This window comes from Ascidia mentula, chromosome 4 (assembly GCF_947561715.1).
Source record: "Ascidia mentula chromosome 4, kaAscMent1.1, whole genome shotgun sequence".
Classification (NCBI taxonomy): domain Eukaryota; kingdom Metazoa; phylum Chordata; class Ascidiacea; order Phlebobranchia; family Ascidiidae; genus Ascidia; species Ascidia mentula.
Genome location: NC_138569.1, coordinates 12,752,942 through 12,776,900, shown reverse-complemented (window position 1 = coordinate 12,776,900; position 23,959 = coordinate 12,752,942). Strand labels below are relative to the sequence as shown.

Genomic DNA, 23,959 nt, shown 5'->3' with positions numbered 1-23,959 from the left:
GGCAAACAGCTCTCCTCTTTGTTCTTCAGTTAGGTGGTTTCCGATCTGAGCTTGCTCTATAATGCACTTAAACGGGTCACGGTTATCCGCTGTTTCGTGTGGCGACACCGAACAAATTTCAGCGCAGCCGCCAAAACAATCCGGGTGTTTACATTTCGCCGACGATCCATCGACTACCACACATGCGCCAGACATTGGACATTCGACATTGCCAAAGGCATAAACAGGCGATGCCTGGGCGATCCTTGAGCCGCTTGGTATTTCTACCGCTTCGTCCCCCAAATTCGCGACATAGACCCCAACAGTGTTACTCTGCGCCATTGTTATACTCGTAGCCGTCAACAACCCATATTTTTCCACAAACCCGTCTATCTTCTCAGTGAGAAAAGGGGTTTCCCTGGTGTGCAAGCTGGCTATGGAATGCCTTTTTTCAGTGGAGCAGTTTCACAACGTGGCCACGGATTAAGTAGTGTGTTTGCGAGTCTTGGTAGGGCTGTACTACCGCTACTGAAATCGGGCGCAAGCCGTATTGGAAAAGAAGTGATTAAATCAGGTGCCCAATTCGCCGGTGACATGCTGACTGGGCAATCACCACGAGCAGCAGCTGTAAAACGTTCACGAGAGGCGGGAAAATCATTGTTACGTTCTGCGCAGCGGTCCTTTGCACATTCACCTGGAGAACCTGCAACTAAACGCAGAAAAAAGGCGAAAAAAAAAACGTTTCCCGAGACGAAAGAAACCGGATATATTTTCATAACATGGGCAGCCTCATTAACCAACAGTCTGGAAAATGGACAGGGGAAGTTTACATAGATCTAGCAAATACTATGCTTCTGTGCATAGCGCGCATAACAAAGGCAGATGGAACAAATGTTGAAGCAGACGCTGCCGTTGGTCCTTGCAATTATTGGCTACATGCTCTCTGGGATCAAGTTCACTTGTCTTTAAACAACAAAGTTGTCACTCCTGCTAGCAACACATACCCCTACCGTGCTTACCTCGAGAGCCTTTTAAGCTTAGGGAATGATGCAAAAGAATCCCAATTAACTGCGGCAATGTGGCATAAAGATACGGCAGGAAAGTTTGGGACTTTGGGTGCTGGAAATGCTGGATTTATCACCAGACGCGACTGTGCAAGTGGTAGTCGTCACATTGAAATTTTAGGCAAGCTCCATATCGACTTGTTGAATCAGTTTCGATATATATTAAATGGCGTTGACGTGAAGATCCGCTTGATCAGGAGTAAAGATCCATTTTCGATTATGGCGGGGGCAGATACCGGTTACAAGGTCAACCTTAAAGACGTTCGGTTGCATGTTCGTAAAGTACGTCCGAGTGCCCCTGTTTTGATGGAACATATAAAAGCATTGGAGAAAGCTACTGCCAAATATCCCATCACGAGGACATCTGCGCAAGTGTAATCGGTCCCACGTGGAAATCTTTCGACGACACATGACACATTTATACGTGGCCAGATCCCAAAGCGAGTAGTGGTGGGGTTTGTTGACAACGACGCATTTAATGGAGCTTATGCGAAAAATCCGTTTAATTTTAAACACTTTGATGTGAATTACCTGGCTCTGTACCATGACGAGAAAATCGTGCCGGGGAAGGCGCTTCAACCAAATTTCACATCAAAAAATTATGCGAGGAGCTTCATTAGCTTTTTTTGGGGGATGGGAACATTTTTTGAAAACGCTGGTAGTGTTATATTACTCTCCGAATATGGCCTCACTTTGGCACAGCTCTTCCGAACACTACAAATATCTTGGTGTACGCGGAATATGACAATGTATTGGAGATTGACAAAATTCAAAAACGTAATTTTTGATTACTCGGCTTAAATGGACGAACTTCAAATCGTATCTATTTTATCTCGTGACCAAGCCATTGGATCCGTGTTTTATGTTGTCTATGCGCGGGATGAACTCACCACGTTGAATCACCCCCATCCCAAAGCATTGATAGACCCGGAATGCATTGGCTTGCGATGTTTTTTGATGGGGAAGGACGGGGCGAGTTTTATAACACGTTCGGGCGTGCCCCGATCCAAGAAGAGTTTGTAAATTTTCTAAACCGAAATGGTACTCAATGGAAATGGAACCGTCGCGTTGTACAGCACCCCCCTCATGTGCCTGCGGCCCTCATTGTATGTATTATTTACTGTTTCGTGCACGTGGATTTTCTATGTCTCGTATAGTCGATACATTTTCTTCTGACTTGCGTGAGAACGATCAAACTGTCAATGCGTACGTTTCAAACATGTAATCGTTCATTTTTTTAATACAACAATTTTGCAACGATAGTGGTATGATAATTTGTAACGATAGTGGTATGTACATGTCGAATCCCCCCCTTTTTTGCACCGAAGGTGAGTGAGGAGAGAGAGGGAAGGTTTATTGTGAAAGTGGCAAACACAGAAAAGCAGCACCAACATCGGAAAGTTTGTCTTGAGCGGTAGAAATAAAAATTTCTTGCACTTGAAGCACTTGTTCGCGAACAACCGAATCAATCAACTGCGAGCGACTTTGGTAAAATTCAAAAGAATCGGCATTTTCTATTATTGGTCTCAAATACGCCGCGGGTGAAAAAACAGATTGAGATTTAAAACTTAATGCAATCCCATCGACAGCCACGTCGATTGCCATATTCTTCACTCGGTCGGCGATGATACAATCTTTCACCGCGTCTGCTGTGGACCAGTACACCACCTGCACGCGACTGACGGCGTCGGCAAACGGTTTGGGAAATAGCAACACGTAGGGTGTTTCAGGGAAAGAGCCAGTTTCCGGAGTTCGTCGTTGTCAAAACATTCTCCTCTAAACTTCACATACAACGTTGCACAGCAAAGTCTGGTACCTACAGCAACCAAAAATTAGGAAAAGCAAAACGTCGTCAAGACATTCCTGCAGGTCGGCGTCTTCTATATATCTCTGTGAGCAGCTGTGTAGCGCTTTGCTGTCTGGTTGAATCGACGGTGTCGGGAACAATACGTCTGTTGAGTGACATCTTCTCCGTTGGTTGCTTCTGTTCGTTGATGAGGAATGAAGTATCTATACCGTCTTATATACAATCAAAATGACATGATCCCGTTTAAAACCTGGCATGAAATATTCCAAGAAATTGTGCAATACATGAGCGCTCATCTTGTTCGGGATTGCTTCACCTCTCACATTGTGCCTCACTCCCAATGAATGGTTTACCAGCGATGGCGCAACCCTTGTAAGATGAATCACTACCTGAACAGTGAAGGCTAAAGAAAAGTTATTTTTTAACATCATGCTAATTGGGCTGCCTCACTTCTCTTCTTACTTTATTAGCTTAGGTTTCGAACAGATCACTTGAATATTATTTAAGCAGTGCACATACAACACAAGCACGAAAACAATGAAACACTTATAAGTCGAGGGGCACGGTTGAAACCCCGTCGGCAAGAACTTTACGTTTGCCGTAAAAATTAGTGATCCCACTTCTTGTCTGTTCATACGTGTAAACTCTTTGATTCAAAGTGCGAAAGCCAGTGTTTGTACCCAACGCGCTTTCCCCGTTTTCAACACTTCGAGATAAGCTTGAAAAGTCAGCGGATTTTGCTTCTTGTTGATCCCCTTGCAAGTTTGTTTGTTGGTGCTTCCTTTGCAATATTAGGTCTTGGTCGTAAGAGCCACTACACCTGTGCCACTCCATTCAACTGTAAAAAGCCCAGAGGTGCGTAGGTCATCTCGCTCTCGCCTCTGACAGCATTCCAGTTGGGTAAACTCTTTTCCCGAAACACGCCTCTTGACAAATTCTGAGCGATGCAGGTCGCATGCTGGAGATGGAAACCACATGTGATATGTTTCATAAAACTCCTTCAACAGTTGGAGACGAACCACATCATCCAAACGTTTACCAGCCATTGCCATATAGTAACTATCTGTGTCCTTGGGACACAACTGATACATTTCCCTGTCGACAAATCGATCGAAAAAGTCGTAATGAAACTGTAGCATCCTCAGCTTGGCGTATTGGTAAACGAAAAATCCAATGTGCACTGGTAAATTTTGGTTGATCCGACGGTTTTACATCTTGACTTCATACAGTTCATCATTGATTTCCTCCAAGTGCTGGAACCTCGGGTTATTAACTGACATCCGAGCATCTTTAGCTTCCTGGTAGAAGATATCACGTTGAAGCTTTTTGTTCGTTAGCATCTTGCCGTAGGAGTTATTGCCTGGAAAGCACAAAATTACCTAAAAGTTTAAACGGGTCTCCAATGATCTTTTTGTCAGGGTTGACATCACCCAAACGTCGTGCTGCAGTAACTTCATAACTTCAGGTTTTGAAGCAGGGCTTTGGATCAAAGCAAATCACTTGATATATGTGTTCCAAAACAAGTCCATGTTTCAAGTACCACGTCAGAATGGGGGTGGCAAGCAAGATTTTCTTCCCAATCATGCTCCCTATTAAGCACCTTCGTTTGGTTTTCAAATCACTGTACTTCTCTGCATGTCCACGCATATACTGTCCAATATCAGCTCTGGATACTTCTATATTTTTAAACACGGGGCTTAATTGCTTGAAATATTCTCTTTTTTCAGGTGGAACAATGATGTCACACTCCACTAGCCCGAACAAGTCACCTTTCCGCAATGCTTCTCGCATGGTGAAAAAGTTTCTATTTTTGGGATGCGGAACCTGGGAACCGGGTGAGATCTAACAAAATCACGCACTCGCTGATTGTTCTTTTGCAAAGCATACCAATCACATTCCCACATTTCAACAATCTTGTATTCAAGACTACCGAGTTATGCTGTATTTTCAGCTGTCTTTTCACGGGCTTTTGTAGCTTTTTCAAAGTCATCGAAATGGACACCACAGCGATCACAACCATGAAAAAATAACTTTCTTGACTTCTGCGCAGTACCCATCCACGGGTAAATTTCGTTGACCGAGACGAGCTTCTCCCCCTTAGTTGAACTGATGACGAATAAATATACCATATTCTTGTGCGCACCAATCAAGCCACACCCGAGCCATGTGACCGTGACGTGATGATTGCATCAAACTGAATCCTTGGGTTTCATTTTCGTACTTTAAAACAGTGAAAAAAGAGGTTGGCATCTGTTGCATAATCCCCCAGAGGTAAAGAGCATTGCAGCCAAAGCTGATGACTGCTTGACATACACGGGCTTTAGTATCGTAGTCGACAGTGCGGATTTTGGTTTCATTTTGTTCGTGGTAGCGGTGAAAAATTGTTGCTGGACCTCCAACTATATTGGCCGAATGAGATTGTGAATGTCCTTAAATCTTTCTCCAAACAGTGCAAGAGGCGTGTTTCGATCAAGAGACCTCATTAAATATTGTAGAGTTAAACCAGGTACGTGTTTCGATCAAGATTACCTCTTTAAACGCGTCAACACCACGTTCCTCGTAAAAGTTGCAAAGCTTAGAATTAACATCGAGAAAAGGAACTACATCACGGTTATTGTACCAAACAAGAAAATCTTTCAGGGTGTGCATTTTTTCGTCACGCCATGTGTCTAAACAAAACTGGTACTCATCTTCGGTTATAGTTGAACCTTTCAGTGAGCTGTAGAAAGCTGTGATTAGAGGCAGTGAAGTTTCTTGTAACTTTTCAACTGAAGTCATGAATTCATAAGGAAAAAAACCTTTGCATGTTTTGCAGTTAAAGGCTTGCAACAGGGAATCATAAGAATAATTTGCCTCAACATAATTGCGTAAATCAAGAAAGTTAAAGGACGTAGTTTTAATAGACATGAAATCATTATTTCTTTTGATTACATTTAATATTTTGTCCTCGGCCATTAGAGATGGAATCAAATGTCTCTTTGCCAAGTTGAGGTCATATTTACTTCCATTGAAAGATAAGCAGGTTAGATTAGATAAGTACAGATGTAAGTCGGATGATAGTCGTTGAAGAGGGTGCTTGCGTGGATCACAAGACTCCAACTTACAAGAATGGCCTAGCATTGTTTCAAGCTGTTTCCTGATGCCCTGAAATCGGTGAAGCATAGACGACGCAGCAGCTTCTTGTATTTCTTTAAGGTAGGAAACAAATCTTTTTATTAAATCCCCACAGTCCCCTGTGGATACAATACACCTTGGTGACGTATACCCAGGCACATTTGAGCTAATTGACACACTCAAGGCAATATTCTCTGAGAGCAAAGTGGTCTTAGCGGCTGGGGGTGGCAAGTTGTCCCTCTTTGTCTTCGAGGCTTTCAAGAAAAGCAATCAAGTCGTCGCGTGTGCGGGCAACATAAGGTGTGTCAAAAACTTGAAAATTGTTAGCACTGGAGTGAAAATAACGTTGTTCTCCGGCTACATTGTTCATAGAAAAGCCAAAACTGGCATTGATCCTGAAGGCTCGATTGCCAAAGCGCAAAACTTCATCGGCAATACTATTTAAATTTTCGTAGGAAATTGGTGCGCGGAAGTTGAAGACGCTTGTCACTTTACCGATTCTTCGGTGTGTTTGAATGGCTCTGATGTTCCGAGCGATGAGTCTATCTCGCTCATTTTCCTGTGGTCGTTGTTGGGCTTCACCACTGCTTCCCCTACAAGAAAAGTGAGTATAATTCTGGGTCCAAGGGCAACCACGTCTGAGAACTTACCAACCTCTTTGAATAAGAGAGGACGGGCTAGAAGAATTCGCTTCTGCATCCTTGCAAATTTTTTCCCATCTCAATTCTTAAGAAGGTGTAAACTGTGTCCATAGTAAGTCCAAATCAACTGCTGCCTCGGGTCTAATTTCGCTGCAAACAAACATTTCAGGTCATGATCGTCAAAAAATTAAACACCCAAAACATTACAAACCTTTCAACGCAGCTAACATTGTCGTCACCGCCGCTCGGTGCCACTGCTTCTGCAGTTTGGGGTCTCGTAAATTCATTATGACCCCCATCGACGTCCATAGTTTCACTGAATTGTAATTGTACTTCATGAGCATTTGTTCTAATATTATAATTTAGTTAAAGGATATTAACGCATTCTACAAACCTTTCACCACTTTCGACGGCTGCGGGCGACAACATGTCTCCGCCACTTAAATCATTTCGATTATCTCCGCCTTGAAAAGAATTTACGCGTTCATTGACCACTTCTGCATCCTTGCAAATTTTTTCAAATATCAATTCTTGTGAAGCTGTGTACTGTGACAAAAGTGGGTCCGAATCAACTGCTGCGTAGGCCCTGGTTTCGCTACAAACAAACATTTCAGGTTATTGTCGTCAAAACATTTAACAGACAAAAGCTCACAAACCTTTGAACGCAACTAACATTACCGTTACCACCGGTTGCTGCCATTGCGGTGTTAGCTTCGATAACGCCACTATCAATGACTGCAGGTGCTTCAGAGTCTGTCGGCGACCGCAACATGACCTCGCTGCTAAAACAAGACTGTTTAACTCCCCTCTGTCAAACGGTGGTTAACCTAACCCTACCTCTCTGGCATACTTTGTGGAATTTCACTCGGCGTAGCCATATCAATTGTCGGCGTATTCAGTAGCCCAAAGCCAAAATCCTCGCCTGTTACGATCGCCACTTCAGGGAACTTTTCCTCGTCTGTTTTCACTTCAGATTGTTTCTGGGAAAAATTTAAACAATATTAAATAAACTTAATATGAATTACTCCATATTAAGAGGTCTCGCTTACCTCGCATCGACAGGACATGTAAGACCGACTGCATCAAAGCTCCCATTGCGATTCATTGGGCCAGATTCAAGTTCCTTAAAAATGTTATCGAGAAATTCACTCGCAAACTGATATTCATCGCAGTTGTTACTACAAAGAAAGTATAGCGTTGTGACAAACGTTAGACATCAACCCTTAATGTATTTTATAGTCATAAAATGCACAATAGTATTGGCTTAAAAAGCCGTTCATCAAAAACGTTCTTACATATTTGATGCTCCAAACATAGGTTCTTGATTTTCAATGTTGTCAGTAGTGACTTGGTTTGACGGATCAGTTGCTAAATTGACTAATTTCTCAGCGGCTAGTCCAATATTTTTTCGTGTTGGCGTTGGTCGTGGATTTGCGGTGGCGCCAATTGATTCACCAAGGTCTGCATTTTCTGTTCTGATCACGACAAATCGCATTGGGCATAAAAGGAATTCATTTAAAATCATTTTATTTTTTAACAACAATTCCATTTACCTTGGCTTTTTCCGGACTTCTGCTCCACAATTGCCAGTGTCCGCTGTACGTTTTGTTGTTCTATTGCAGAAACATAAATTAGATTATAGAAATGTAAAACAATTTCATGCAAACTCACCTCTTTCTTGAACCGTGGATTTTCGGGCAAGTGTTTTTTAGATGCCTTTGTACATTCGACCTCGCCCCAAAACTAACAAGCACAATAAAATACAATTAGTAGCAACAAAAAAAAATATATTCAGTACTTACACTCTTTCGCAATGATCACATGTAACTTGTTTATCGCAAGAGGACATGTGTTTTTCCAAATGTTCCTTCTTCCAAAATCTAGCACCACAAGCGGCACATAGAAACGGCCGTTTTCTTCCTGGCGGTTTATCCATTTTTTAACGGAAAACTTTTGTAAAAAGTAAGCAACTGAATCAATTTTGATCACACCTGAATTTTAAACTATATTATATCTCTAGCTTATAAACTATTATCAAACTTTCATTATTATTACTTTCTTACTGTACATACATTTTTTAACTTTAGACTAATCTAAAGACCAACCTTCAACTCCACTGCAATCTATTACTACTGAACCCTGTTACAACTCAAAACGCAAGTGAACAAACCGAAAGCCTTCACAGCCACAACTCTTTTATACCATCTAGTGACCAATGCTCATTCAAAAAACTTCATTCACCAAATCCTACAATTTGGGACCAATCCCATTTAAGTGAACAGTTCCCGATCCCACAGAACAGTGCGCGATTCCACAGGACAGTGCGCGATCTCAAACCAAGTGAAGAGTGCCCGATCCCACATAAGTGAAGAGTGCCTGATCCCACATAAGTGAAGAGTGCCCGATCCCTAATAAGTGAAGAGTGATAGCGTTCGCGGGCTGGACTCTACTACTAACGTAGACAGACAACGTTTTGATTACGTTAGTTTTAACGTTGCAAAGCAGTGGTAAATTGGTTCTTCTCTAACGTAGACGGACAACGTTTTGATTACGTCAGTTTTAACGTTGCAAAACAGTGATAAATATGTTTTATTTAAGGTTGAAAGACAACTTTTGTATTACGTTACTTGCAACGTTGCAAAATAGTGGTAAATAGGTTTTATTTAGCGTTGAAAGACAACGTTTGTGTTACGTCATCCGTATTATCTGTCGGGAAATGGTACTTACCAACGTTTTGAGGCAACGTTGCAGTTACGTTGCACTGTACGTATCGAGAACGTAGAAGTAAAGTTTTTCTTAACGTTGCTTTTCAACATTCGTTGAAACCTACTTTTCAACATTTACTTTCATGAAATATAAGCGCGACACGTGTTTACGACCTTATTGCGACGTTGAGAACGTCGAAACTACGCTGTAGCTGGGAACCTATTTTCTCATAAGCCTTTCAGTAGACCTACTCCTGCAACTGGAGCTTGCTCGTGATCTAGCTTTGGTTTTTGAACCATTAATCCGGCAATTTCAGCCAAAATTTGATCCGCCTCTCCGGAATTTGGATCAAATAACGGATCAGATCAAATTTGATCCACGTTCAGTTGACCTTCAACGCATTACTTACTCTATCCATTTATTTACACGTACACCAAACTCTTAAACTTAAAAGCGCAACGTTAATTTTCCTTTTGTCCCTTTTCTTTCTTACTGAGTCCAAACCGAAAAAGTCATACAAAAAGTCGATAGCCGGAGTTACCTCTTAACCTTTGCACATTCGGGGAATCAAATCAAATCAAATCAAATCATGTTTATTTTGCGAAAAAAAAGCAACTACGCAAAGAACAATATGCAAGGATGATGGGTTGCGACAAGCTGACGAAAGGTGGCCACCCGGCCGTGGTGGCCAAAGCAAAACCCATCAAAACGCAAACGCCAACTCGGTTCTCAGAACATTTCCTTTGATCCACATCGACAGACCTTAACGTCCCGAGGACACTCCAAACGTGGTGGTTTCGGTTGGAGACGGTCGGGATCGTATGAAGGTTGCGCTTGTTGAATCATCGTAGGTCTTGCTGATGGTCAATCGCACGTTGTGATGTTGGCGTGCAGCGCTCCTAGGTCTGAAACAACAACGGATCCTACGGCAGTAAATTGTTCATTTAGGCGTAGAGTGTACAGTGGAGTATAAATAAAAAACACAAGAAAACACCAGAAAAAACGCAATAAACGACAAGAGGACTACGAAGAAAAAGGGAAAAGCGGACTGCTAACAGGGTGGATGAAAATGGATGTTAATACTGAGCTGTGAAAGATAGGCTGATTTTTTTTTAAATGATGAACGGGAGAGCGATCTAATGGAAGGGTTTATTTTCTCCCATATCTGTGGGCCCCTAAATTTTAGCATGCGTAAGCCGAAGGTGGTGTTAACCCTAGGGTGAAATAGGTTCTTTTTCGATGCATTTCTTGTGAAATGATCGTGCACTGTGTCTACTAACGAAAATAAGCAGTTGTAGGAGGCCGGTAGATTGCCGGTATGGAAATCGTGCATTGCTTTGGCCAGTTCGAGTTTGTAAATGTCTCTAATTTTTATGACATCTAATTTCTTATATAATGGCGTGACGTGGCTTTGAAAGGAACTAAAGGTTATGGAACGGAGTATGTTATTATGAATAGTGTTGAGTTTTTTCAGTGAGAGTGCCGATCCTCCACCCCAAGCACCAATAGCGTACTGAATATGGGAATATACAAATGAATAGTAAACGTTTCTCAACGTTTTAACGTCAAGATAATTTCGCAACTGAAATAAAGGGGCCGCATGCTTGTGACAATTTCTTTTCCAAATAATGAATGTGAGTTGTTCAGGTTAGTTTGTCATCAATGTATACACCGAGGTACTTAATAATATCTGATCGCAAAAGTTTTTTTGGTGAAATCGCTAGCTTGAGGTGGAAGGGCAAAACAATAGGAACTTTGTTTTCCGAATGTTGAGGGAAAGTCAATTGTGCCTTAACCAGTTGTCAACATTTGTGAGTTGTTCGTTAACACGGGATTGTAAGTCGATAAGTGATGGGGAGGTCATGGAAAGAACCGTGTCGTCAGCAAACAATTTGGTTGTGAAAGTGGATACTTGCGGAAGGTCATTAATGTACAATAAAAAAAGTAAAGGAGCTAATGGCGAACCATGTGGACAACCGCATGTTATGGGTTTAATATCCGACAGATAATTTCCTATTCTAGTACATTGACTTCTACCTACAAGGTAACTGCGGATTAATTGTAGGGTATTCCCCCTCATACCGGCGCTCTAACTTTTCCAACAACTTCTCGTGATTTGCGGTGTCGAATGCCTTAGACAGATCTACAAAAATGGCGCATGAAAACTGTTTATTGTCAAAAGATTCTAACAGCTTCTCATAAATGTCGTAAATGGCGAGTGACGTGGAATGTTTACTTCTAAATCCGTATTGATCCTGTGAAATTAACTTACTTTTTTCAATTTATAATTGATGCATAGTCATTGCGTCCACATCTTTTCTCGCGTCCATCATGATAATGGAGAACCATCATCTACCATTCGCCACGAAATTCACTCCTAAACAAGTAAAATTTCGTGAGAATCACAAAGTACAATGCAATAGAATATTACCAAAAATAAACGGAACAAACCAACCTGGTAAAAGCAATTGTAATCACGTCGGGCAAGTTCACCAGTGCAGCGTACCAAATAGGATTCCCAGTCGCTGCTTTGCTAAATCTAAAGTCTGCTTGCGTGTTCTTGCTGTATAGGTTACTAAGTTCGACTCCGTGGCAGACTTATTTTTTAATGGAAACACACAATTGCAATACCAGGTGGCTTAAAGTTTAATTTGTTCCAAGCGCGTTATAGTGACTGAGCGAGTAACTTCTACAGCATGCCAGTTGTTTAGTTAAGTGGCCGAGACTAGTTGGATGGCAAAGTTAATGACAGAGAATGACAGCGAATTACGACAACGAATTGGGACAACGAATTGGGAGACAGAGAAAAGTGTGAACGGGTATTTAACAAGGTACAAATGAAGAATAAGGTCTGTCGTCGAGCCGGATGCCAGAAGGCTGTGTGATTTCTGCAGGAAAGCCTAACACCGTCTGCAGCCTTCGGTCCGTCTGTGTTCCAAATGTGTGAAGAATTAAGTAGGGAAACATGCGTGTTGCTACAGAACCGCCAAATTACGTTAACTCATAGATCAGGGCAAAAATCATTTATACGAACCCGTAGGTAACGCTATTGCCAAATAAAAAATAATGCTATGACAGGATATCTGTGTTCCATTAGAATTTTAGTTTCGGTTTTTCTCGGCGGTCTTTGCCAGCCAAATTTAGTTACTTATCTTTTGCCGGGAGTAGACAAAACGACAATGCTTCAACAAGTACTAACTGACACGATAACTAAACCAATAACGGTTTGTCTCTGTCGTGCTTTTGAGAAGTTTATGTGTAAGAATTTCTCGTGCACTTGCTCCCCACTTAATTCAATAAGTTGCTAAATATGACGTCACACTACTTTTGTTGTTTGTGCCCAGCTGACAACGTGACAGAAGTGTGTTTTGAACGTGTGCTAATTCTAATTTCCGATTCTATTTGATTTCGGCTGTAATTGGTAGGCTGGAAAACAGTGTTTAAATCGTTTTCGAACACGAATTGAATATATGCTTTCATTGAGGAAGATTTCGACTTAAAAACGAGTAAAGACTGCAATAAACAGTTCAGCCATGTGGCGCGGCCAACAGATTTAGCCAGCCTCGATTACTGGCCAGTTACATCATGCTTGACGTGAGCGATCATAAATGCTTTGACCACAAAAGCATGTGTAAATGCACTCGAGTTTGATCACTATTTGGTCTGGGATTTAGCTTAGACGGCTTATATGCCGACTTAAATCCAATGCAAAAACAGCCGCTACCAGTCGTCACCTCGAACATACCGGATCAAAGCGCCATGCAAATAAGTTAGGATTAAGGTTTAAAATTTTGTTCCGAGTCAGATCAAATTTAATCCGTTCGGCAAGTAGCTTTAGATTGGTGTTCGTTGTTATTGATAAAGGGCAGCACCGCAAAAAATTGCTTTTTTACAAGTGTGGAGTTTGTTTGTGAAGGTGTAATACAGCACAATAGGACGGAAATTGTGCGTTTCTTCGCTCAGTGACATTAAATGATGTCATTTTTTGTGTGATGTCATAACTTTAACCTCGCTTTTGTGGTGACTTTAATCTGATAATTCTAGCATTTCTAGTTACAAACTACAGGAAAAGAAAAACTATATATATTAGTGGTTGACTTCGGCGGATTTTATTTTTACAACAGCTTTTTTGGGACACTTTTTCGATTTCGCCAGGAACCAGTTGCGTTTGTTTGAAATCCCTGAAAACTGAAGATATGGCAATCAAATTGGCTGTCGAGTTGCGGGATTTGTTGCAACTTGAAAGATTTTGGCTCAGAAAATGGGTAACTAACCACGAGCATATGTTGTTGCCAATCCCAGCCGAATATAGATACTTGCAGTCAATTGTGTCAAATGCTGATGTGAAGAAAATGGAACGTGTGCTCGGAGTGTATTTATGGTGACCACCTGTTTCGATGTAAAATAGATCTACTTCTTGCACGCTGCTGCAGTCACGTGTTGATGCAACCGATATTGTTCAGGTGACATATTGGACGACAACCTATGTTGGCTATGAGTTATGAGTTTGCAACATAGGACACGCTCGCAGAAAAAAGAGCAACTCGCTTTGTTGGTAACCCGATGTTTGAAAGCGGAATCTTTTGATTTGCATAATGAACGAGAGCAGCACAAAATCGCAGAATGAAGTGGCAGTAAAGTTGTCTAAATAGAGGCGCAATTTGCTCTTCGGAATATTTCCAGTGACACAACAAAGTTTTTCATTTAGTAGTTTCGTTGGATTAGCCAACCGCCGTTCGTTTCATCAGCGTGTTCGAAATCCGCCGCAGGAGGATCGTTACGCACTGACCAACGAACGTATTAATAACTTTTACCATGACACCATAACTGCGCGTAAAGCATTTGCTTCATGTGCTCCTTTGGGTGACAAATTACCTTCAGCCCTTATAAATAAAATGCTTTTGCAGCTTTGTAGTAAAAAAGGTGCCTTTAATTTCGAGGAAATAATGGATTGAATGCCCGCTGAAATTAAGACTGTTTTGACCGGTGAAGAATTTTTGATTTCTCGCAGCGGCACTTATTTGCGTGAGTGTAACGCAGCGGATATTTTGACTTCGTCTTTACGTTCTCCCGCTTTGTGTTATGTGTTACGGCTTTGCATCGTTACACAGGACACGCGCGCAAAATATGGAGCAACTCGCTTCACTTGTACATTTGAAGAAGCAGAAGTGTTGTTATTCTCATAGTTTTAATATTACCAAATATTTAGGTCATTTTGGTTGATACTGGCCATCAGTCAAAGTAAATACACGAGAATAATATGCAATGCTTTATTTCCTCGTTTTCGCTAAATAACCACCTCATACAATGATGATATACATACAATAATAACCCCAAGCAAACGGTCTGGTTGTGAAATGAGAGGTCTCGCCTTTTAACTGCCCCCAACAGAAAACGCGGACATCATACTAAAGCTAGTGGAGCCACGAAAAAGGTTCATATGAATTGAAACCATGCTTGGCTTTGTAACAAGAAACCTGAAAAAATGTTACACAGCAAATGTCAATGTTCAAAACACACCCTAATCTTGGCGACACAATTGAGTTTTTATTGTCAAACAATTGCTAAAAAAAATCCATTAAACGTCATTACCAACCTCTTTTTGCAAAATAAGTCGCACGTTAACGCTTTTTAACAAGTTGGCAATTAAAAACTCAAAAATGCTCTGTTTACTAAACTAAACGAGGAAAAAAAATAAAAGGGTTGTATAGCGAGTGTACATGTCATTTACGGTACATTTTCGCACTTATTGGATTGACATCCACATGACACCGCACTTTTGTAATTTACGGTCTTTATTGACCCATCCGGACAAATTAGGTTGATCTCACGATCTTCACTCTCAGTGGTTGAACAACAACTACACATTTTGGTGAAGTTGTTTGTTTCGAGAGAATATGTAGACTTGCTTCTGCACGTTCCGTCGCATGTGTTAATAGCAATTTTATTCTCACTAGTGCATCCGTCCTTGGTCAAATAATCCATTGTTTGAAGCGCAGGTGCACATTCTCCTCCAACATATGCTATGCAAGAATAGGGGATGAAGTTGAACAATACCACGACTATAAAAACAAAATGGTGGACAGCTTACTAGTATCGCAGAACTGACAACATCCATCTGCAGTTTTTCTGATTTTGTCAATTGGACAACTTGGATTTAGTGGTTCGCATGTAACCTGGCTACACGTAGTGAAAACTTCCCCGGTAATCGAGTTCATTCCGCAAATGCACGTGGTACAAGTTTCGTTGTCTACATTCCATTTTTGTCCAACCTTCATACAGATAAAATATATTCAAGTATCACTGTAAAAAATGAAGCATTAACTTTTACTTTTATGATTAAAATGTGCGAGTCAATAATCAGAAGTTAGTTGGAAAACGGTTTAGTTCATTATATATATATATTCTATGAGTGTAGCAATTACAAAACAATGCTATATAAGTTTGTGTCTAAACTTTACCGAATACTGTTGACCATCATAGTGACACGATATTGGTACGCAATCTCCGCAACATGCGCCTGGCACTGGCACATAAGTGTACCCGGTGCTACATTTTCCGCATTGAATTGCAGTGCATTCCGTTTCATATACACCATCGGCATTCGGCGCCGATGAGCAGACACATTCACGACAAACGTCTTCCATCCACACAGTCGATGGTTGATGTATTTCACCATTGTACACGCAGTAAACCGGGGAAGTACAAGTTCCTATGTAACATGAAACAAATTAAACTTTTTCAAACTTTTTTTTTTCTGATTTAATTTCAGTGTGTCTGCATAACTAACTTGTCAAACATCCACAGTCATCAACCAGTTCTGTTGCAACCCAACCGTTTTTGCACGAATTTGGTGGAGAGCACTTATCGCAAATGCATTCTGCAATCTCGCAACAATCATTTTGACGGGATATTTTGACGTGTTTATTGTTCGCACATGTTGTTACACTTCTTGTGCATTTACTGACGTCACAAACACATTGTGAAATGGAGCAACATGGTGATATAGGAACCAAGGACATTCTTTCATAAGTTTCACAAATAGGGACTTCCAGAGTTGGACACAGTGAACTAAAGAAGTTAAAGTGTACGCTTGATATTGGTAAGTGTACGAGTATTTTCTGTAGTTACCTGTCACAAATACAAACTTCCTCGTACACCGTAGGGCAACAAGAAGGTAAGTTGAATGGGCACCAAACAGACGCAGTGGTTATTGATTTAAAACCTTTTGCAATGTCACACTTTGGACCTTCGTATACAGGACAAGCGCCTTCGTCGCAAACACATTCGGTTGTTTCCGAACAACATTTATTTTCCAATATAGTGGTCTAAAAGAAGGAAAATTCCCAGGAAAATATCGGGATAAGTTCTCCGTTTTTAAGTGTGTACCTACCTTTACAGTAAATCCATCTGGACAGTTGTTTATTTTAATTGGACATGTTGAACTGTCGCACTCACACTCATATTTCGCACAGCATTCTCTCGGATTTGAAACCACAAGTTTCTCACCCACTTCACACGAAAGGGTAGTGACCACCGGGCATGACGATCGTACACATCTAAATAAGAGCAAGTTCTATTTGGATGAAAACAAATCAGGTACCAAATTTTACAGGCATTCATATTCTGTGCAACATGATCCAACATTTGCCACCACAAGTTCGTATCCGTTCCCATCACATATTGGAGGCGACGAGCACTTATCAGGTTGACATTGACATACTTCTGTTTCGCAGCACCCCCCTCCTGTAATCGTAGTGAGTACTTCTCCCATCTAAGGATATCACAAAATGTTTTTTGTTCATTTATTTATTTATTGGGGATGGTGGTGGAAAATGACCTACCTCACAATGGGGTATTGAAACAGACGGACACAAATCTGGGTTACAAATGCATACAAGTTCTATGCAACATTCATCATGGACAATGCTCTGTATTTCGTGACCTGGGCCACAATTGGGTTGCTCGTAAGCGGGACATTTAAAGTTCTGTAAAAATAAAATAGGCTGATTGGGCAAATAATTGTAATTTAATGGCACCAACGTACCTTGCATTTGTCCATGGAGACACACTCAAAAACAGGGCAACAAACACCGTCACCAAGTTGAATAAGGATTTGATCGTCAGTGCATTTTGGTGTTTCGGTGCATGTCACGGCTGTTTGGACCTATATAATCGACAAGTTATTAATGTCAACAGGTTCCATGACAAAAACGTACTATTGTTCCAGTTCCCGTGCAGTAACTTGTAATACAAGGATTAACGTTTTTCCACAACTCCCCTGCTTTTCTGGCCATGCCTGTTTCATCCTTGCAGACTGGACATTCGGTAACACTAACGCATTTTCCGTTATGTTGCACCTGAGTAATATGTATGTCTGATTCGGTGTACTGCTTCACACACTAAAATCACCCGCTTCCTTCTTGTGCTTACCGTGCTGTCAGGACAGAAACAACCTTCTGTGGAATATTCCACAGCCAATGAGGAATAGGTTTTGTAATTGTCACATGTTTGGACAACGTTCGGGCCGCAAGTCTTGTATACCATACTTGGAGCACAATACAAAGGACAAAGATTGGGTGTCCTCCATTCAATGCATTGACCCATAAGTCGGCAATTTGCAGCCATAGAAGCCAACGCATCGCAACCGTTACCACCTGCTTTAAATAATTGTTGTAAACCTCGGTAAAAAACGAATAGCAAAAAACTTGCCGTTGCACATGCTTATCTTGCAGGATTCAATGTATAGGTCCATTTCAAGAGGACATGTATTAAATGCACTTGAAATTATAGCACATGTTTTGGCTTCAACACACGTCTTTTCTTCAGACACAAACGTTTGAGGAATAGCGGATTGCAACCTGAAACCATTGATGAAATCTTCAGCGTTTTGGCACACCTGTTGTGAAAAATATTGCATTAACTATGTTTACAAGCGAAGACGCTAAAAACGTGCCCACCAACTTATAAATTAGTCTGAATTATCGAACGAGATCTTACAGTAAAGAAGGCCTTGTTATCAAACGGGTTTCGTTCTTGTTAAACGAACCGCTTTAGTCAAGGAAAGTAGGACAGGGTAGTAATGCACATATTTGTATACCGATTTTCCGTTCCAATAATCGTTCGATATGTCGTCATCACACAAGCCACATGTTCCAATTGTATTTCCTCTGTACGAGTGGGGAACTAATGCAGACCACACGTGTCCCTCCGCACCCAACGATATAGAAACACCTGTTGCATGTGATGTTACAGTTACTTTGCCATCAGGAAGTTTGATGATGCTGAAACCATCTTGGAAAGTTTCAATGCCAACCTCTGGGAAAATCTCTCGTGAATCAATTATAACCTGAAATAAACCATACATGTGGAAATACTCAGACCATGTAATTGTTATTATGTACCTGAGAAGGATGTAAAACTGCAACTTTGTTTTGAACCAAGTCACCAAGCTTAATATTTTCTGTGCATATAGAAGATGAACATGGTGTTCTACTAATTGTAACCACAAAATCATTTCTGTTGGTATCCTGAACAAGTGTGAAAGTTCCAGTTCCACTGTAAATTGTTGACTTGCCATCAAATGTGCTCCATCCAAGTTCGATGCCATTGCAAAAACCTTTATTACATTTGCGTGTAAGATAGATATCGGAAAGGTGGTTTTTGAAACTTACAATCACAGGCGTATTCTTGGCAGCATTTGTCGTTTGTATCTACCAATACTGCCTTGGCACCACTTCTGCATTGTTTTGGTTCAGGTAGCTTGCATTGAGCTCTCGAGCATGACAAAGTGTTATCAGGCATACAAGTGCATGACAAGCAAGAATCAGCAGGGCTTCTGAACGTTTCTCCGATACTGTGCCTTTGGCCGTCTTCAGTAACGCAACCAAGTAGCTGGCAACTACACAAATACAAAACATGACTCAGTAAAAAAAAATAAAAAAATAGGCATATCTTTCCTTCCTGATAAAAAATAATAAAAACGAAAATCGTACTGGTAAGAAGAGAAAGTACAAATTAAATATCCCAGAAACGTTTAATTTGAAATCAATGTTCAAATATAGTTGGATGAAAACATTTATATTTTATATTTAGATGCAATGACATATTTAGCAGTATTGAGAGGTACGTGTTGTAATTGATTTGGTTGTGACTCAAATATCCTTTGATGGATTCTAGAACGAAGTTTCTAAAATGTAAAACTATCACAGGCGATCAGCATTAACTGCATATTAAAATTAGAAAAACAATTATGTGCAACTAAGGTACCTGAGGTACAAAAGGCCCAGCTGGTAATAAGGCACAGCAGCCATATTTCTGTTATTAACTTAGATAAGTTTTCGGTTACCAAATGTAACAGTATTTGATATAATGAAAAGTTTATCAGGATATATTAGTACGAGGGTCATAACTGCTTATGAAGAGACATGTTTAAAGTATAAACGGAATTTCTATAAACATAGTTAGTTGCGGTTTTGTGTATCGCTCTACGTAGGCAAAAATGCCCAACATGTGTCTAACATTTCCAGCGGCCACTATCATATACAAAAGATAACTGGTATGCTCAAAACCTGAATTTTTGCTGCGGTGGAATCAAAAGACATTCCATTGGCAACGCTAAATATGCTTTATAGAGCGACCATATCTGACCAAGTATGGTGATGACGCAGGGCGTCCTAACTGTGGAATATTATGCCAATTCAAATCTCGGACTTAGTCATTTTTGTCATTTCTCCCCGACGCGTATTGAAAACCATTGTATTTAGGTAAAACGAAAAAACATAACATTCCGCATGCGAAAATGACTTTGCTTGGACACAGTAACGCAAATTCATTAAAATTGTGAAAGATTGATATCAATGCATATTCCATTTTGTTTGCTTTTTTTGCTTGCCTTATTCTTCATGTTATCGGGTTTCGACGAATCCTTGCAGGGGATCCAAGGGGTTCGGCGAGTTTTAAAGGTTAAGGACCACTGCCTTACAATCTGACCATGTATGTTGTTTCGTATTGTTTACTTTATTAAACTTTTAAAGGTAATGTTATTGTGATATTGCACTAAGTCAGTTTGTTTAGGCATTATCTGGGATGTAACATAGCAGCAAATATTTTCATCGGCTTCTTGAGACTTGGAAACTGTTTTTAGAAAACATCAAAACTTGGGACCTAACTTGGAAAATCAACAATGTGAGCAGGTTTTAAGCCCGAAATTTTTTTTTTATTTCAAACAGACATTTCATCAAAACAAAATGAACCACCGTGCAGCTCTCGATTAATATGGCTTTTTTTGCGTGAGTTTACCCGAGCCGGTAGCACTATCGGTTACCAAGCAGTTCGTTTGACCATACTGCGCTCCACGGTGGTTCGTCTCTGCTGTTTGATACTCAGCATAGGGTACCCAACGGATCGACGTTGACCGAAAGGTACCACAAAGTGGAAATCTGTGTGGCTGCTAGCGTAAAAGTAAGCACAGTGCAACAGTGCCACAGTCATGAGCTGCACTGATGAGACCTTTCAGATTGAAACAGTGTGTACACCCTGTCTACAGCTCTCAATTATTATGTTTTTTTGCACACTAAACAGAAAACATTTCTGAAATTTTAATAGATGTTTAATATCAACCTCTTCTACTATCATAGCCAGATTTGAATCCAAACTCTTTAAGGTTTTTAGTTATAGGCAAACGTTTGTCAGGCGGGCCTAATATTATATAAAAAAAGTATTATATACGTATTCGAACTTCGTAGTTTTACACTATCTGTTACATTACTTATTTTTTTTTAAATCTATCCTACCTATATGTCGGACAACATTCGATTTTTTCGGTTGAGTCAATGCGGACTTTTCTTTCATTTGGTCCGCAAAATGTAGTTGGACAGAGTTCCTGTTCACAAACACATTTGTAAACCGGGCAACAACCTTGCGTCTCGATCAACACTTTTTCATGATATCGGGGACATTCAGGAACTAAGCTGTTGCAATCCTTCTCATTGCAAACACACACATACACGTCACAGCAACCACCCATTTTCTTAACAAGTTCATATCCTTCTTGACAATCCGGAATTAAAACATCTGGACATTCGAATGGAAGACACATTTCCCCAGATTCAGTGCATGTGCAGGTAGAACATTCAAGTTCCCAAACATCTCCAACCTAGGGAATGTACGCATAAACTCGGTAAAATCAAACCCATGGCCACCTACGGCGTAATAAAACTCACATGTTTGCTACCACTGAAACAAGTCGTATTGGAAATTACACACGATGGACAACAATCATCGCCTAGAATAACAGAAACATATCCAGTCGGACAAGCCATATCATCGCATATTTCAGGAGTACACTTGGAAGAACCGGCAATACAAATACAATTGGTGCAACCAACGTTTTCCTTCCAAATCGAGCCAGACTAAACAAATACAAAAAATGTTGAATAGATTTTGCCACAAAGCCCATTTCAAGAAAAAATCTACCAAATAACAACGATGAACCATAAATTAAAACAAACTATACCTTATATTCTGTATCAAAACGAACACAGGGACAGTCATGGGAAGCAACACAAGAATGGCCATCAAAAAGCAATCCATCAGCACAAGCAATAGAATTACCAAGGGCATCAACACCAGGGCACGTAGAATCGGTTCTGAAAAATAAAAACAAACAATCAACACAATAAAAAAAACATAAAACAAAACAAACTTTACGTTTGCAAAGAAACTCCAACCAGTTTGGGAACATGTACACCACCAAGAGCAACAACCAACGGATTTATTTTTTTCGTCGGAATTACGCCAACTTCACTACCAAACACAGGTGTAGTAGGTTTGAACATAGGAGCGTCTTCGAATACTTCAACCAAAGGCGCGGATGGTTTCGGGCCATATCCAATACCAGTATCAACATATTCCGGACCTAATTGTTTGATCGGATGTGGACCGAAATCACCTCCATAGACAGGTGACATCGGTTTAAATCCGGATGGTTTCGGGCCATATCCAATACCATTATCAACATATTCCGGACCTAATTGTTTGATCGGTTGTTTACCGAAATCACCACCATACAGAGGTGTGGTAGGTTTGAACATAGGTGCGTCTTCGAATACTTCAAGCAAAGGTACGGATGATTTCGGGCCATATCCAATACCAGTATCAACATATTCCGGACCTAATTGTTTGATCGGATGTGGACCGAAATTACCTCCATAGACAGGTGTCATCGGTTTAAATCCTTGTCCTTCTTCGAATACTTCAACCAAAGGCGCGAATGATTTCGGGCCATATCCAATACCAGTATCAACATATTCCGGAACTAATTGTTTGATCGGTTGTTTACCGAAATCACCTCCATAGACAGGTGACATCGGTTTAAATCCTTGTCCTTCTTCGAATACTTCAACCAAAGGCGCGGATGGTTTCGGGCCATATCCAATACCAGTATCAACATATTCCGGACCTAATTGTTTGATCGGTTGTTTACCGAAATCACCACCATACAGAGGTGTGGTAGGTTTGAACATAGGTGTGTCTTCGAATATGTCAATCAAAGGTGCGGATGGTTTCGGGCCATATTCAATACCAGTATCAACATATTCCGGACCTAATTGTTTGATCAGATGTGGACCGAAATTACCTCCATAGGCAGGTGTCATCGGTTTAAATCCTTGTCCTTCTTCGAATACTTCAACCAAAGGCGCGGATGGTTTCGGGCCATATCCAATACCAGTATCAACATATTCCGGAACTAATTGTTTGATCGGTTGTTTACCGAAATCACCTCCATAGACAGTTGACATCGGTTTAAATCCTTGTCCTTCTTCGAATACTTCAACCAAAGGTGCGGATGGTTTCGGGCCATATCCAATACCAGTATCAACATATTCCGGACCTAATTGTTTGATCGGTTGTCTACCGAAATCACCTCCATACAGAGGTGTGGTAGGTTTGAACATAGGTGCCTCTTCGAATACTTCAATCAAAGGTACAGATGGTTTCGGGCCATATCCAATACCAGTGTCAACATATTCCGGAACTAATTGTTTGATCGGATGTGGACCGAAATCACCTCCATAGACAGGTGACAACGGTTTAAATCCTTGTCCTTCTTCGAATACTTCAACCAAAGGTGCGGATGGTTTCGGGCCATATCCAATACCAGTATCAACATATTCCGGACCTAATTGTTTGATCGGTTGTGTACCGAAATCACCACCATACAGAGGTGTGGTAGGTTTGAACATAGGTGCGTCTTCGAATACTTCAACCAAAGGTGCGGATGGTTTCGGGCCATATCCAATACCAGTATCAACATATTCCGGACCTAATTGTTTGATCGGTTGTGTACCGAAATCACCACCATACAGAGGTGTGGTAGGTTTGAACATAGGTGCGTCTTCGAATACTTCAACCAAAGGTGCGGATGGTTTCGGGCCATATCCAATACCAGTATCAACATATTCCGGACCTAATTGTTTGATCGGTTGTTTACCGAAATCACCACCATACAGAGGTGTGGTAGGTTTGAACATAGGTGCGTCTTCGAATACTTCAATCAAAGGTACGGATGGTTTCGGGCCATATCCAATACCAGTATCAACATATTCCGGACCTAATTGTTTGATCGGATGTGGACCGAAATTACC

The 23,959-nt window shown here is 40.8% G+C and overlaps 3 protein-coding genes across 3 annotated transcripts in view; 1 reads left to right on the top strand and 2 right to left on the bottom strand.

The window, feature by feature from the left end:
• Positions 1 to 758: 758 nt before the first annotated feature.
• LOC145898108 (uncharacterized protein F54H12.2-like) lies at positions 759 to 1,421 on the top strand. Its single transcript, XM_082986545.1, has one exon. The coding sequence runs from the start codon at positions 759 to 761 to the stop codon at positions 1,419 to 1,421; it is 663 nt and encodes a 220-aa protein (XP_082842671.1).
• A 13,242-nt stretch (positions 1,422 to 14,663) lies between these two features.
• Positions 14,664 to 22,153, bottom strand: LOC145898107 (von Willebrand factor-like). The gene is made up of 19 exons (XM_082986544.1): positions 22,023 to 22,153; positions 21,829 to 21,961; positions 21,658 to 21,724; positions 21,107 to 21,468; positions 18,986 to 19,212; positions 18,716 to 18,930; positions 18,412 to 18,660; positions 18,024 to 18,210; positions 17,745 to 17,968; positions 17,531 to 17,671; positions 17,359 to 17,478; positions 17,156 to 17,299; positions 16,925 to 17,085; positions 16,705 to 16,870; positions 16,443 to 16,639; positions 16,102 to 16,382; positions 15,773 to 16,023; positions 15,403 to 15,583; positions 14,664 to 15,334 (listed from the first exon to the last, which is right to left on the bottom strand). Exons 1-19 carry the CDS (start codon positions 22,054 to 22,056, stop codon positions 15,039 to 15,041), a joined length of 3,636 nt encoding a protein of 1,211 aa, XP_082842670.1. The 5' UTR covers positions 22,057 to 22,153; the 3' UTR covers positions 14,664 to 15,038.
• The window catches only part of LOC145898106 (mucin-2-like), a 109,962-nt gene continuing 108,107 nt past the window's right edge, over positions 22,105 to 23,959 (bottom strand). The window contains exon 35 of the mRNA XM_082986543.1: positions 22,105 to 22,118. Within this exon, the coding sequence (XP_082842669.1) occupies positions 22,105 to 22,118 (14 nt within the window). The remainder of the gene's footprint in view (positions 22,119 to 23,959) is intronic.

What these genes read in the sequence shown, in the direction of transcription:
- LOC145898107 (XM_082986544.1), bottom strand. Translation starts at nt 22,056, where the DNA reads ATGTTCCCAAACTGGTTGGAGTTTCTTTGCAAAC. An exon ending in ATTATTGGAACGGAAAATCG is followed by an intron (nt 18,211 to 18,411) that starts GTATACAAATAT and finishes TTTTCACAACAG; the next exon opens with GTGTGCCAAAACGCTGAAGA. An exon ending in TGACTGTGGATGTTTGACAA is followed by an intron (nt 16,024 to 16,101) that starts GTTAGTTATGCA and finishes CATGTTACATAG; the next exon opens with GAACTTGTACTTCCCCGGTT.
- LOC145898108 (XM_082986545.1), top strand. Translation starts at nt 759, where the DNA reads ATGGGCAGCCTCATTAACCAACAGTCTGGAAAATGGACAGGGGAAGTT.